The sequence below is a fragment of the Heloderma suspectum genome, chromosome 5 (genome assembly GCF_057233095.1).
Source record: "Heloderma suspectum isolate Gila_16-S chromosome 5, 16-S_ref, whole genome shotgun sequence".
Taxonomy (NCBI): domain Eukaryota; kingdom Metazoa; phylum Chordata; class Lepidosauria; order Squamata; family Helodermatidae; genus Heloderma; species Heloderma suspectum.
This window is the reverse complement of record NC_139462.1, coordinates 166,952,164-166,966,877: the sequence shown is the minus strand read 5'-3', so window position 1 is coordinate 166,966,877 and position 14,714 is coordinate 166,952,164. Positions and strand designations below refer to the sequence as shown.

At 42.3% G+C, this 14,714-nt stretch overlaps 1 protein-coding gene across 1 annotated transcript in view; it reads left to right on the top strand.

Annotated features, from left to right (window-relative positions):
- GPD1L (glycerol-3-phosphate dehydrogenase 1 like) overlaps positions 1 to 11,080 on the top strand; it is a 40,973-nt gene extending 29,893 nt beyond the window's left edge. The window contains exons 6-8 of the mRNA XM_084858266.1: positions 871 to 1,104; positions 3,234 to 3,340; positions 6,464 to 11,080. Of these exons, the coding sequence (XP_084714392.1) occupies positions 871 to 1,104; positions 3,234 to 3,340; positions 6,464 to 6,560 (438 nt within the window). The 3' untranslated portion in view covers positions 6,561 to 11,080. The remainder of the gene's footprint in view (positions 1 to 870; positions 1,105 to 3,233; positions 3,341 to 6,463) is intronic.
- The last annotated feature ends 3,634 nt before the right edge of the window (positions 11,081 to 14,714 follow it).

Below are 14,714 nucleotides of genomic sequence, written 5' to 3'. Positions count from 1 at the left end.
CAGTTCAGACATTACTCCAAACCATGGTTTGAACTTCCAATCAGGCTAACCATGGTTTAGAGCTTCTTGCCTACTTCCACTTTCCATTTGCTCAGTACTCCCATCTCTAGGTGCAGTGGCCTCTTGGGGGTAGAACAGCATCTGAAACGATGGTTTGTCAATTTAGACATCACCCCAAACCACAGTTAAGCTAGCTTAACCATGATTTGGCATGATAGCTGAATTGAGCCCCTGTCCTGTGTCACAGCAGTCTTTCCATTGGGCATGAATCCCCTAGAGCAGGAGTGGGCAACTTGTGGTCCTCCAGATGTTTTGGCCTACAATGCCCATCAGCCCTCATAATTGGCTATGCTGGCTAGGGCTGATGGGAGTTGTAAGCCAAGACTCCTGGAGGGCCACAAGTTGCCCACCCCAACCCTAGAGGACAGAAGGGTACATGGCACCATATTGATCCAAACTATACAATAACAATCCCATTTTATAGATTATCGATTTGGGTTGAGAGAAAGTGAACAGCCCATGGTCAGCTGATTCGGGAGTGGAAATAAAGTTTCTGTGGCCCAGGACTAGCACTCTATCTACTGGGCTGCGCTGGCTTATCTTTTTAATTGGAAATGCTGAATGTACCTGTGTAGCTCTTTCGGACCACACATTTGTGTGGCTGTATGGAAGCCCTAAAGCACAATCCTATGCATGTTTAGACAGAAAAAGGCCTACAACTCCCAGCATGCCCCAGCCAGCATGCTGGGAGTTGTAGGCCCTTTTTCTGTCTAAACATGCATAGGATTGCGCCCTTAAAGACTTTAATAGTAGCTTCAGTGTCTTTCTTAACCGTATGATTGTTTTTTTCTTTTCTCTGTCCTCCATTAGAACATAGTGGCAGTGGGAGCTGGCTTTTGTGATGGTCTCCGCTGTGGCGATAACACCAAAGCAGCCGTCATTCGACTTGGACTAATGGAAATGATTGCGTTTGCCAGGATCTTCTGCAAGGGGCAGGTGTCCACTGCCACTTTCCTGGAGAGCTGTGGGGTTGCAGATCTCATCACGACCTGTTATGGTGGCCGCAATCGAAGAGTGGCGGAAGCGTTTGTTAAAACAGGAAAGGTACTACGTATACTCGGGACTTGCTCTTCTGTTAAAGCACTTTCCCATGCCCCATGATTGACTCCAGAAGCTTTCTTGTTTGGAATAGTTTTGTGAGGTAGAAATTTAAATTAAAACAATTATCCGTAATATGAGCCTAATGGTAACTTGCTGAGGTCTTAGAGTTATGCTAGTGCAACTGCAACCTTGTATCTCTTTTTTAAGCCGTGCTTGGATTATAGCAGGGGAGTTGAATCTCTCTCAGCCTGAGGGCCAAATTCCATTTCAGAGAAGTTCTTGGGTTTTCTGCACAGTTATATTCCTTCTTTGAGATTTGGATATCTTTTCCATGAAAAGTTAGATGTCACAGTTTTGAACTGAGAGCATTTTGAACTGAGAGCATTACAAAGTTGCCTTATGGACTTTTCCTTTGAATGTGGAAGTGTTTATAAGACACAATTAGAGAGGTTAAGACCTGGGGAGGAGAAAACAAAAGGGGGAGGGATTCCACCCCCCCTTTTTTGCAAGGACTCATTTCCAATTTTTCGCATGGAAAAATGGAAATTTGGGGGAACACTGGAAAAAACCTGCTGTAAAATATTTTATCTTTTCGGGAATGAGTGATGTGCTTATTAAGACAAGGTTTTATATAGTCAAAATGTGTAGCATGCATATGTCAGACAATCTGCAGCATTAGAGAATGATCATTCCTGTATATATGGTGGAGCAGCCTTCCCCAATCTGATGCCCTCCAGATGTGTTGGACTACAACTGCTATCATCCCATGCTGGTTAAGGATGATGGGAGTTATAGTCCAACACATCTGGATGTGAGGGGTCATAGTTCAGTGGTAGAGCCCCTGCTTTGCATGCAGAAGGTCCCAGGTTCAATCCCGGCATCTCCGGGTAGGACTGGAAAAGCCACCACCTGAAACCTTGGAGAGCCGCTGCCAGTCAGCGTTGACAATACTGGGCTTAAATGGGCTAATGGTCTGGCTCAGTATAAGGCAGCATCTTATGTTCCTATGATGGTGCCAGGTTGGGGAAAGCTCCTGTAGACATATACAACACTCAACTCGGTCTTCAGTGTCTTGTGAATTGTTGCTTATCTTCTTCTGTTGACCATTAATCTAGTTTGGAGATGCTAGAAGCAAGTATTCTGCATCTGCTGTCCTTTTGCTTGCTAAAAACAAAGGTATTGGGAGTGCTCTGTATGCGAGTATAACTGCTAAGGGACATGAGGGGAAGGGTGCTTTTGCACTCATGTCCTGCTTGTGGGCTTCCTATGGGCATCTGGTTGGCCACTATGGGACACTGTGGCCACTGTGGTTGGTTGTCTACAGTGCTGGGCTAGATAAGACTTGGTCTGCTCCAGCATGGTTCTTCTTATGTTCTTATTGTGCTTGTAAATGGAATTTTGAATCCATTGTTTGACTATGCACTAAGAAGTACTTTAAGAAGTACTGAAATATCCACACCTTTTCCATCCGAAGCCTCCTATGCTGCCTCTTGAACAGGGAACACCCTCCTCTATCTCAGCCCATTAGCACCTCCCACTTCCTAGTCCATTCTGGTACTCCTGTCAACCATCCTCTTTAATCCATTAAAACTCCCTATCTGAACCAGAATTTTTAATACTATTGGTCCCCTGTTAAAAACTGCAATAAATGTGAGGAGGAGGAGGAGGAGGGGGTGTGTGGGGGGTGAAGACAGAAATCTCATTAAATGACTAGTAAGTGCCCTTAATCCCAACTCCTCCAAAACTGCTACAGGGCAGCTAGCCTAGTTAAAGGGGATGGAAGGGCCTGGTTAAGTCACAACCACAATCCTAATGGTGCTCAAGGACTTTGCAGATACTGGATTAGCTGTAAATTCTGTTACATGTAATTGTTCGGGTGGGATGTGCTCTGCTCGATATTCTGCTCACTTATGATATAAATGTATAATGGTCTTTGTGCATAAGTATTAAAAGAGCTAAAGGGTACTGGGATCTAGCCATCCTTTGCCAAATAAAGTATGATTTCTGCCTGAAGCTCTTCTAACAGACAGGTTTAAAAGCAAAAAAAAAACAAACCCTCATTGTCTTGTTTTCAAATGATGATCTACATCTATGAATCTTTAAAAGAAACTTTTTTTTTTTAAAATCTTCAGTCTATTGAAGAATTGGAGCACGAGATGCTGAATGGGCAAAAGCTTCAAGGGCCACAGACTTCTGCAGAGGTGTATCGCATCCTCCAACAGAAAGGATTAGTGGAAAAGTAAGTGGGAAAACATGGGACATGTTTTATGCATTTTGCTTCTGAAATGTGCTGGCACTTACTTCTGAGAACTTTATTATTATTATCATCATCATCTCTTTTACAAACTGCAAAGTGAATTATACCCCAGGCAGGTCACCAAGACTGAATGGTTGGTTGTTCAATAATGAGAAGCCCTTTGGAACCGAATGCATATTGTAATCAGTAACCACTGATGATTGCGCTATTTGCACTATTTGTAAGCTGTGGAGTTAGTCAGGGTTGACTTGGTTACAAGGCACTGGGACAGTTTAGTTTCCCCCTTTTTAAACTCTGTCCAGAAATAAACCACCTAGATTTATGGAAGGGCATGATGTGCCTTCGCTGATGAATACACCATAATCCTTCACCAAGAATTTCCAGATCAAGTACATTTTTTTAATTTTTAGACATGCCTAATGGCAACCCTGAGCTTATTATAAATCTTGTAAGTTGTTGTTCTTATTGCTGTTGTTTAGATTTCTTAGAGGCCTTTCTCAAAAAACCCCTCAAGGCGACTTACAATGAAGTTAAAACATGCAACATTTTGAACAGCTAAAAACAATTATCCACCAAAAAACAACTAAAACATCAGTGACAACAGTAAACAATTCAAATGATGCACTAAAGAGCCCGTCATATGCCATCAGATGAACGACTATGCTGTGTACCTCCAACTGCTTTAAGTTCATTGCGTATATGCGATGAAAGGAAATTCTTATGTAGAACCAAACCACTTATATCTGAAAACTCCATCAGTGTGTGGATGTGAGACGTGTGTATGCCGGGGGGTGAAATTTGCTATTCCAGGGGTATCCAATTGTGTCCATCTGCTGATGGAAGGCATCAGTCAGTGCAGTGGAGTGTGGAGGAAGGCAAAATTTGGTGATTCACCTTTGCAGCTGTGAGTGTCCCCCTACCTGTTTTAGAGGGTTGGGGAGCACTTTGGAACAGAGTGGGTGGGGGGGCTGCAGAAGGGAGGGGCATCACTAGAAATCAACCCCCTCCCCATTCTACAAACACATGCCTTCTGTCAGCAGCGGGATGCTTCATTAGATACCACCCCATATATTTAAATGGTTCTCTGAAGGTAAAGTTAACATATAATTTGTCTCATCATGTTTGTCTTGGTGGAAAATATGAGCCTTAATTTCATTTTACTGAAGTCCTGATGCTTTTTATTGATGTCAGCTTCCAATAACAATGGAATGTCCTTTTGCCTAATTACTTGAAATTCCCAGGGATTCTTGCCCAAAAACTTTAGAGAAGGATTTTCCCCCTGTCCTCCCTCCTGCTTTTTAAAATTCCGCTAGCAAATATGTGGTACATTTCTTTGACTGGCAGTTCCCTTCAGAAGGGCTGCTCTGATCTATTATCTGTAAAAATAATTCTCTTGAACTGTCATCTTTTCTATTATCAGTAGCTATTGTGGTAGGACCAAGGAACAAGACATGCATAGCAGTTATCAGAGAGACTTGCAAGCACTGGCAAAATTTAGTTTTTAGTTCTTCTTGTTCTTGTTTGGTAAGTAGGGTTTGAGGCAGTTGAAGAAATAGCTGAAAAATGTGTTTGGCCCTTCCACATACAAGAAGTCAGATCTCAGCACTTAATACCTGGTATTTGCCTTAACAACCAGGATGAAAAAAAGAAGAGAGGCATGTGTGTAGTTATGTTAAAATATTAATATTGAAGTATTAAAATATATGGGTCAGATCCAGAGATCCATGAGCTCTCATGCAACAGGGCACTCCCAGTTTCTGTAAATAGAAAAGGGGAAGGCAGTTTTCACCAGTCCCCCCTGTAGCCTCATACACCCCCTGAAAATCTGCTCTGGAGGGTTGGGGTACCCTCTAGAACAGTGTGGGCAGTAGCATGGGAGGGGTGCAGAAATCATTGAAAATTGTCTCTTCCTTCCCCTGATTTGTGGAAACTTCTGCTGAATTGGAGCCCCTTCCGCAAATCCTAGAAGTCCTTCAGTTTGTGGAAGGTTTCCACTAGATCCAGCAATATTTCTCTGTACCACTGGTAAGAGCAGAATGTTATCTTTACTTCCCTTACTGAATCCAAGGCAGCATTTCTATTGCCACAAACCAAAATGCTTTTTTGAAGCAGCAGCAGCAAACCTTAAAACAAATGGGCACATTCTTAATAGGCCTAGAACTTCCCGTGTAGAAATGAGAACCAACCTAGCCAGCTAGAAACAGGTATGTTAGACATTCGTCTTACATACCTGACTTTACAGGGCTAGCTACTTCTGAAATCTCCCAGTAGCATTAGAGAACCCAAGATAATTAACAGCTAAGTAAAACATGAGGGCAGTTAACAATTATCTCATGAGGGGGCACCTATTTATAGACAGCTGCCTTTTCTCTTTTGGAATACGGCCTAAATCTTTTGTGGATAAGGCAGTTTCTGTCACACCAGCATTTGAAAGCATGGCTGGCTGGGGAATGCAGGGAGTTGCAGGACTTTATTCTGTTGAAACTTGCATAGGATTGCACCCTTAGATATTTAAAAACAGGAATTGCTCTTGACCTATACTTTCTTGCTGGCCTCCGATATGGCGACTGATGATACTCAAAGTCTGTGTGAGTGAATCTTCCCAGCCATTTGCCTAGGCCGGCCTTCCCCAACCTGGTGCCCTCCAGATGTGTTGGGCTACAACTGGCTGAGGGATGCTGGGAATTGTAGTCCAACACATCTGGAGGGCACCAGGTTGGGGAAGGCCAACCTAGGCCATAAAAGCTGCTCTGCTGAAGGGCGTCAAATGCAGCAATGCTATATCAGGCCACTGTTGTCATTGGGAGATTATTCATTGCTCTCAATTAACCAGAGTACAACATCTTAATCTTCAGTTGGCAAAAGAACAGTGAAAAGAGACAGAAGAGGGCATTATAAATCTCTCCCCCTAACATTTTACACAAGGTAGCGGAAAATGTGTTTTAAAAAACATACTGCATTTGCTTGATTTGAAGGGACTAGCACATTTAAATTTCGTCTCAGATTTTGTTCTGTCATCAATGCATCGTGAATGTCGGGCATTCTTAGGTTTCTTCTTCTCCACCTAATAAGATGTTTGCCTTTCTCTCTTATCTATTTTTTTAGGTTTCCACTATTTGCTGCTGTTTATCAAATCTGCTACGAACGGAAACCTGTCCAAGAGATGATCTCTTGTCTCCAGAGTCACCCGGAGCACATATAAAGCATGTTTTGCCATTGTCACAGCTCCTGCCTTCTCATACTAATATGTGGGTTCAAATTATAATAATTTAAGCTTCCTACGAAGCTACTCCAGGAAGAAATCGTAGCAATATGAATGTCTATGGACTTCTGTAGGTTGTTTTCGTTTATGTAATAATTCAACTCCTTGCGCTAGCTGTCGTTTCTACTGGCTTTCAGATATACAATGCAGGACTTGCACCCTCCACTGCGTATACAAGTATATCTCTTCACACTGTGGGAGATGCTTGATGATTTTGTAATCTTCCTTCTAATGTTTCCTTTTTCATGAAGGGATCCAACTAGAGTCTGCCAGTGATTTTAGGTGGGGGAGAGAGATCCTCTTCCTTTGTAGTAGGGATGAGGACTTCCAGGTGCTGGACTGCAATTCCCATCAACCCCAGCCAGCGTGACCAATAGTCTGTGCTGATGGGAGTTGTAATCCAACAACATCTGGAGGGGTACAGGTTCCCCAGCCCTGGTTTTATGGGATTTGGCTGTGGCCTTAAAGATATTTCATCTGGAGGCTGTTTGGCTGAAATGTGCTGTGCTTCTGTAGTTCACATCCAGCTTTGAATCTGGTTTGCATGCAGGTTTTTTTAGATGAATTAACAAACATTCTAAAGGGAATTAATTTGATAGCATTTATTTGGTGAGGGAGGGGCACTTTGACTTTTAAGCAGAATTTTTAAATGAGATTTTAAGAAAGGTGTTGTTGTTTTTCAAATGTGTCTTTAAGTGGGGTGCAACCTCTTTTTAAGGGCAGTACTGTAGACAGTAATGTTGCTTGTTTTTATCCCCTTTCTGGCTTGTTGTTCGAGTTTCTCCTTCTTCCTCTTCCTGGGCCTGTGGACCAGGTCAGGGCACTGATGGACATTGCTTTGGTGTGTAGCATCACACCTTTCACACAAACAGATAAAACCACTGGTGGTTTCGGACATGCAGATCCAAAGCTGCCCTTACCCAGTTCAGTTTCAGGTGATGACTCCAGTCTGCATGCATGTGTGTGTGTGCGTGTGCAGTGGGACGGAAGGGTTGTGTGAATGCTCTGTTCTGGCACATGTGTGTAGTAAAATTGTGACTCATCGCCACTTGGTTTAGCCCACATTTTGAAGGAATTTCCAAGTGGTATTCAGATGGGATCCTATTGCTAATCTATTGCCATGCTCTGATGTGCCAGTAATGGTCAGTTTTGAGGGATGGGGAGGAGTGTCCTTGTGATTTTATCACTTTAGTTGTTTCTACACTCCTGGAATTTCATTAAAAAGGGCCAGTTGGGAATAATTTCCCTGTGTCCTCCCTTTCACTGCCTTTTCACAGGAAATGTGTGTGTGGGGGGGGGGGGACCTACAATGCAATCCAATGCATGTCTACTCAGAAATAAGTCCTATTGAATTCAGTGGCACTTATTCCCAGGTAAGTCTGTACAGGGTTGCAGCTATGTTGGCTTTATAGTTCTTTTTGTCAGCTCTTTGTGTGGTTCTGCTCCACAAGCTCGCTTTTGTGGTATCCCGCCTTCCAGCACTTGGGAGGTTGCATTATTGCAGGTAATTGACTAGAGGCTGCTCAGATTACTGCACACTAAGGAATGTGTTGAGAATTCCCATTAGCGGATGATTGTATAATTCAGTGAACTACATTAAATTGATAACTGTGCTTATTTAAGTACCTGTTATGACTGCTGGGTCAACTGCCTGTTGGAGTTACCTTTTGAAATCTGTTTAACGGTATCCCATCGCCTTCAAATGGGAGAAGTTTCTATGCAGAGTACATCATGAGAAACGCCGGGTTGGATGAATCACAGGCCGGAATTAAGATTGCCGGGAGAATTATCAACCACCTCAGATACGCAGACAATACCACCCTAATAGCAGAAAGCAAAGAGAATCTAAAGAGCCTCTTGTTGAGGGTGAAAGTGGAGAGTGCAAAAGCTGGTTTGAAATTCAACATTAAAAAAACGAAGATCATGGCATCTGGCCACATCACTTCCTGGCATACCGAAGGGGAAGAAATGGAAGCAGTGACAGATTTTATTTTCTTGGGCTCCAAGATCACCGCAGATGGTGACTGTAGCCATGAAATTAAAAGACGCTTGCTCCTTGGGAGGAAAGCTATGGCAAACCTAGACAGCATAGTAAGAAGCAGAGACATCACCTTGCCAGCAAAGGTCCGCATAATCAAAGCTATGGTTTTCCCAGTAGTAACGTATGGCTGTGAGAGCTGGACTGTAAGGAAGGCTGAGCGCCAAAGAATTGATGCTTTTGAACTGTGGTGCTGGAGAAGACTCTTACGAGTCCCCTGGACTACAAGGAGGTCAAATCAGTCCATCCTAAAGGAAATCAACCCTGACTGCTCATTGGAGGGACAGATACTGAAGCTGAAGCTCAAATATTTTGGCCACCAAATGCAAAGAGAAAAGTCACTGGAAAAGTCACTGATGCTGGGAAAGATTGAAGGCAAAAGGAAAAGGGGATAGCAGAGGATGAGATGGCTAGATAGCATCACCAATGCAATGAATATGAACTTGAGCACACTCGGGGAGAGAGCAGAGGACAGGAAGGCCTGGTTTGCTATGGTCCATGGGGTCACGAAGAGTTGGACATGACTTAACGACTGAACAACAATTCCTAGTCTAAGCTGCCTTCATTTCTTTGGTGTCTTAAAACCGGGGTGGCCAACGTGCAGCTCACAGGCCACATGCTCAACCACACACACCCCTTGGCCTGTTTTGCGGCCCACACTGCCCCACTACCATCGCTGAATTTGCCACAGCAGCAGCAAAAAAAGTGGTGACTTTGGTTGAAAACGAAACGCATGGAGAATGCGCAACTTGTTTTCAAGTTGTACCATTGTGTCATTGAGTTTGGGCAGCAAATTTGGCAGCAGGGGGTAAGGGTGCGACCCCCGGACAGGTCTTGTGGGCCGTGCAGCCCCCTGATCCCCAGAAATTGCTCACCCCTTTCTTAAAGGAATTAAAGAGTGAACTTGCTTAGTCTTTACATAGAATGAGTTAGCGTCTTAGACACAGGGTTACCTGTTTATGATGGAAGAAAGATACCTGTAACTTTTGAAAAACTAGTTATAAAAATTTAAGTCAAGAGTTATTAATATGATTGAGCAGTCTGGAGATGAAAGCAACTGAGTTTATCTTGTGCTGACACAGGTACTCTGTTATTTATTAAATTTATATCTCGCCTTTCCCTCGAGCTGTGAGTGGTGTATAGTTCTTCCTCCCTCTCTAATTTATCCTCACCACAAGCCTGTGAGGTAAGTTGGGCTGAGAGATAGTGATTGGCCCAAGATTACCCAGTGAGCTTCATGGCTGAGTGGCTGGATTTGAATCTGGGTCTCCCCAGTCCTTGTCTGGGGCTGGGGACTGGGTTTGAGTATAATACTCTTTCATCTTGTGTATTCAGAATGCAGGTCCTATATGACCCACATGCTACCCAGAATCCATTTTTATCCTGTTTTAAATTCTACTGTCCCATTGAATTACATTATTACACAGTTCGGATCATGGTTAAACCTTGGGAATGACGATTATTTCACACATTATGATTTACTCCCCACACACAGGAAGTGCTCCCATGTTGGAAAAAAGGTGTACATTCCATGTAGATATGGACCATGGAGTTCTTTGTGGGTGGCAATCATACCTACATGCATTTGCCGCATGTATGTGGATTTCACACCTCTTTTTCTATACATGCTTTCTGCATAAGGGGAAAAACACATGTGAAGCAGCCTTTACAGTAGCATACAGTGGCATGTTGTTGGGTGGGGCTGTGCCCCTCCAGATGTTGGAATATAACTCCCATCAGCCCTGCCAGCATGGTTAATGCTCAAGGATGATGGGAGTTGTAGTCCCGCAACACCTGGAAGGCCACAGGTTCCCTACTCCAGGAAAGTTGCTTTACCATAGCAATTGGATTTCAAAAACTCTGAAAATGTTTTGGTACTCTACACCAGTGAGAAACGTGAACAAGCGGCCATCAGTTTTATGGGATACATTTTTGCCTTACTCTTTTACTGACTAATGTTCTGTTGACTAATGAAGATGGTCTGGACTTGAATGTAATGTGGTAGTGTGAGACTTGTTTAAAATCTAAGGAGAGTACCTTTGATAGAACAGCTGATCCAGCCATTTATAGGGTATGGTAACAGAAAGCACACACTCTTCTTTATGGTATATAAAGTCTGCTAGGACTAATGTGAAATTCTGACCTTTTAATATTTAATAATCCAGTTTGATAATGCCTTTATTTTTAACATGCAATGTGTATAACCATTTACTTTTTGTGTAACACATAAAGGGCTATGTAAATGTGGTAAGTTACGTGTAGCGTTGAATCACTTAAAATCATTTACTCCACTTAATGGAATGAAGACTTTTTTCCCCTTAAAGCCCTTTGGCTTTTTCAATCTGATGGATGTATTACTGAATGATTTCTCCAAGCACCACTCATTTTTATTTTTTCAATAAAACATAGGATTCTGCGCTTTTATCTTGTGTTCATTCCTGTATTGGCGTGTGATATCCCACCACTTGTATTCGTCAAGCTAACTGCTCATATGCTGAAAAAACTTTTTTTTAATTGTTATTTCTATTATGCTTTAATAAGAGTCAAAGTAGAAGAAGGCAGATGGCCTCGCTGGCTTGGAATGATGGAAGTTGCAGTCCAACACATCGAGAGGGCACCAGCTTGGGAAAGATAGGGCATACATTTTATTAGGGCCAACCAAAATGTCACAGAAGTTCTCCATGACTCTTCGTCAGCCAGGATATTAAGCAAAACAGGGTGAGAGAAGAAAAAGCTGGCATGATGTTAAAGCCCCAAAGTCTGCAGTTACTGGGGAACACGAGTGGTGGGGCGCCGTTGCATTCACGTCCTGTAGCGGGCTTCCCATAGGCATCTGGATGGCCGGTGTGGGAACAGAACGTTGGACTAGCCAGGCCATTGGTCTGATCCAGAAAGGCTCTTTTCCTATATATCTATTCATTGCATTTATATCCTACCTTTCCTTGAAGGAGCCCAAGGCAGTGTACATGATCCTCCTCCTTTCCATTTTATCTTCACAACAACCTTATGAAGTAGGTTAGTTAGACTGAGAGCCAGTGACTGGCCCAAAGTCACTCAGTGAACCTCATGGCTGAGTGGGGACTAGAACTTGGGTCTCCCAAGTTCCAGTCCAACACTCTAACCACTACACCACACAGACTGTCTAAGCCTACTACAAAGTATATCAGAATAGATCGCTAAGGTTGCTATCCTAAGCACACTTACTAGAGAATAAGCCTGACTGAGCTCAGTGGGGCTTAGTTTTAAGTAAACTTGCTTAGGGTCGTGCTGCATATTAGCTTAAAAAATATCCAAGGGATATATCTTCACTTTTTCAGATAAAAATTAACTGGCAAACTGAGCTCTTTATCCTCAGCCTTGCGGTCTTATGTGTGCATGTAGGTATTCTGAAAGGATAGTAATTTCAAGTGGATAGTAATTCATTAGGAACAAATATTTTTATTTTGGATAAAATATTTTTATTATTTTTGCTTTTTCGCTTCTGTCTCTTTATTTTAAATGTGGCTTCCTCCATCTGCGAGAATAGTAAAGTAACTGAACATGCACATTTGGGATTGTTTACAATATAGTTAGCTTTAAGAGAGCATTCCAAGTGCAATATTTGTGCCCTATTCAGAGCTCTATGAGTGCTGCAGTATACAACTGGAACTCCTGCACATACGTACATGATTCTATTGATTTTGCAGGAGGAGGAATCTGTGTGTGAGCATCTGCCAAGGTGAATGGGTCCCTAATGGGCCATATAGCTCCATTCAGGTGGTATAGCTCCTATGTTGGTAGCAAACGATCAAATGAGAGCCACAGAAAGTGACACATGTATAGTCAGCTTTATGAAAATAGGCTTTTACCACAATGTCTTACCTGTGGCATATCGTCAAACAGGTTTCTGATCCTGGCTACCAACTTTTTGAATTCTTCAGTACATGAGACTAGGAGGAGTGACAAGAACTGCAATCTATATTGAATTACTGTAGATGTCCACATTTTGTTACAGTAGCATGATATTCCACTAGAGGTCATTGCTGTGCAAACCATTCCTTCCCTGCCCTGGGGTTGTGATTGTAGCATTTTCTCTGCAATACTTTCTTGATGTTCTTCCAAATTCTCATTCTAGCTGCTGAAGTGGCCTTCACTTCTTTGTGCTTTTAAAGCCAGAGAGACACATGTTTTACTACAGCTGTAGCCATGCCTTGCCCATATGGAGGGATACTTCTCTGCAAACAAAATCTAATCTAGGTGATGTACCTTGAGCGTTAGCAACTGTCTGATTAACAGCACCCTACCTACCTAATCCACAGTAACCCTATGGCAGCCTTCCCCAACCCTGGCACCCTCCAGATGTCGCCATGCTGGCTGAAGGGTGATGGGAGTTGCAGTCCAACACAGCTGGGTAGTGCCAGGTTGAGGAAGGCTGCCCTATGGCATGACCGTTATCAAGGTTGTACTGCAATTTTTGTGATGGAACAGCTGACACATGCAAGGTCATTCTGTTCCAATGATCATATTTCTAAGACAAATAGGGCATCCCCTGCTTCTTAATAGTGTTATTCGCTAATCTGTAAGCGTGGACAGACTCCCAGACCTCCTTGTGTTCTTTTTCCCTTACTATGTGTCCCTAAGCTGCAAATATTTTCAGTCACTAGAGACTCTCCTTTTAACTCGCTATGTTCAGACCGTGTTGGTGTTGCAGACACTGTCCTTGGAACCCGCTCCATTGATTCTGCTCCATAAACAGTCTTTTTGTAATTCACATTTTATTGAAGATTTTTATAATCCATGCAGCAACAACCTCTTCCTCCTCCTCCAAGACTTTGGTTCCCCCTGTACTTTAACATATAAACATTTATCATAAATGGAGCCATTAGCTCTTGGTTCTGTGACCATCTGGAAAATGCTAGAATGGAATAAGGATAGAACAATCTTCATAGGACAAAATCCAGCTACGGTCCTCCTTGTCACAGAGCTATGAGATAACGGCAAGTCCACAATTTAATGGCTTATTGCTGAATACAAAGCCCAGGAAACTTCAGTTACTGGCTAGTCTAAAAGTGTAAACAAGAAGAAGAAGAAGAAATAAAAACTGTTCCTCTGAAATACATCTGTGTATCAAGCTCTTACTCCAAATAGAAAGGTGATGGAGTTCTATTGACTCTATCACCTAAAAAACAGGCACGTTTGGAGCATGAATTGGGCCTCAGTAAAAGACCTCTTAACTAGTGCAGACTTACAAGCAGTGTGGAGTGAGCAACACACAGCTGCTAGGAACAAGTCATATGGATACCATTCTTATCAGAGAGGTACGGATAGGAAAATACAAGATAGTGAAGTAAGATGAGGCAAGTTTGAAGCAGACAACATCCAGTCATAGCAAGCTGTGGTTACTTGGGGAGGAGGGGAGGCAAAACTCATCACATCAGTTCTTTTTAAACTAATCTTGTTAAATCTATAGTTTCCTGATTCTGCACTGAAATTCTCAGAAGTTGCAGGTGTAAGGAAGTTGCACTAAAAGTCCTGGCAATCCTGACCAAAAATATCCATATACAAACCTATATGTAAATATGTATTTTCTTTTGTCTGAGTCCTTGACTATTTAAAATGTCCTGCTATTCTCTGACCATTTAGACAACTTGGGAATTACAGTCTTGGGCTTCTTTAAAAATAGAGAACAAAAGCTAGGCTTTTAGAGAGTATTTTTAATGCTATTTTGGTGATATGCTGTGATTTTGGATTTTGAATACAAGTCCAAAGGAGACCCACTGGATAGTCTTTATAAAGAAAGAAAACCATCTAAAGAGACATCCAGGCAACTGCTATTTTTGGAAATTAACATGTTTATATATTTATTATTAGGGCATAAATTACATATATTGTACCATTTATTCTAAGTATGATCTAGCCGTATAATCATGTAAAAACAGTAGGGGTTGAGCAGCTTTCATTTTTGGAGGGTTAAATTCCAGTTGCCTTTCACTCCTTGTTAATTATGTCTATTTAAATTCTCTACAGTTAGTCAAGGCGGTATTTTTCTTCAAAAAAGACTTCTGAACATTAATTAC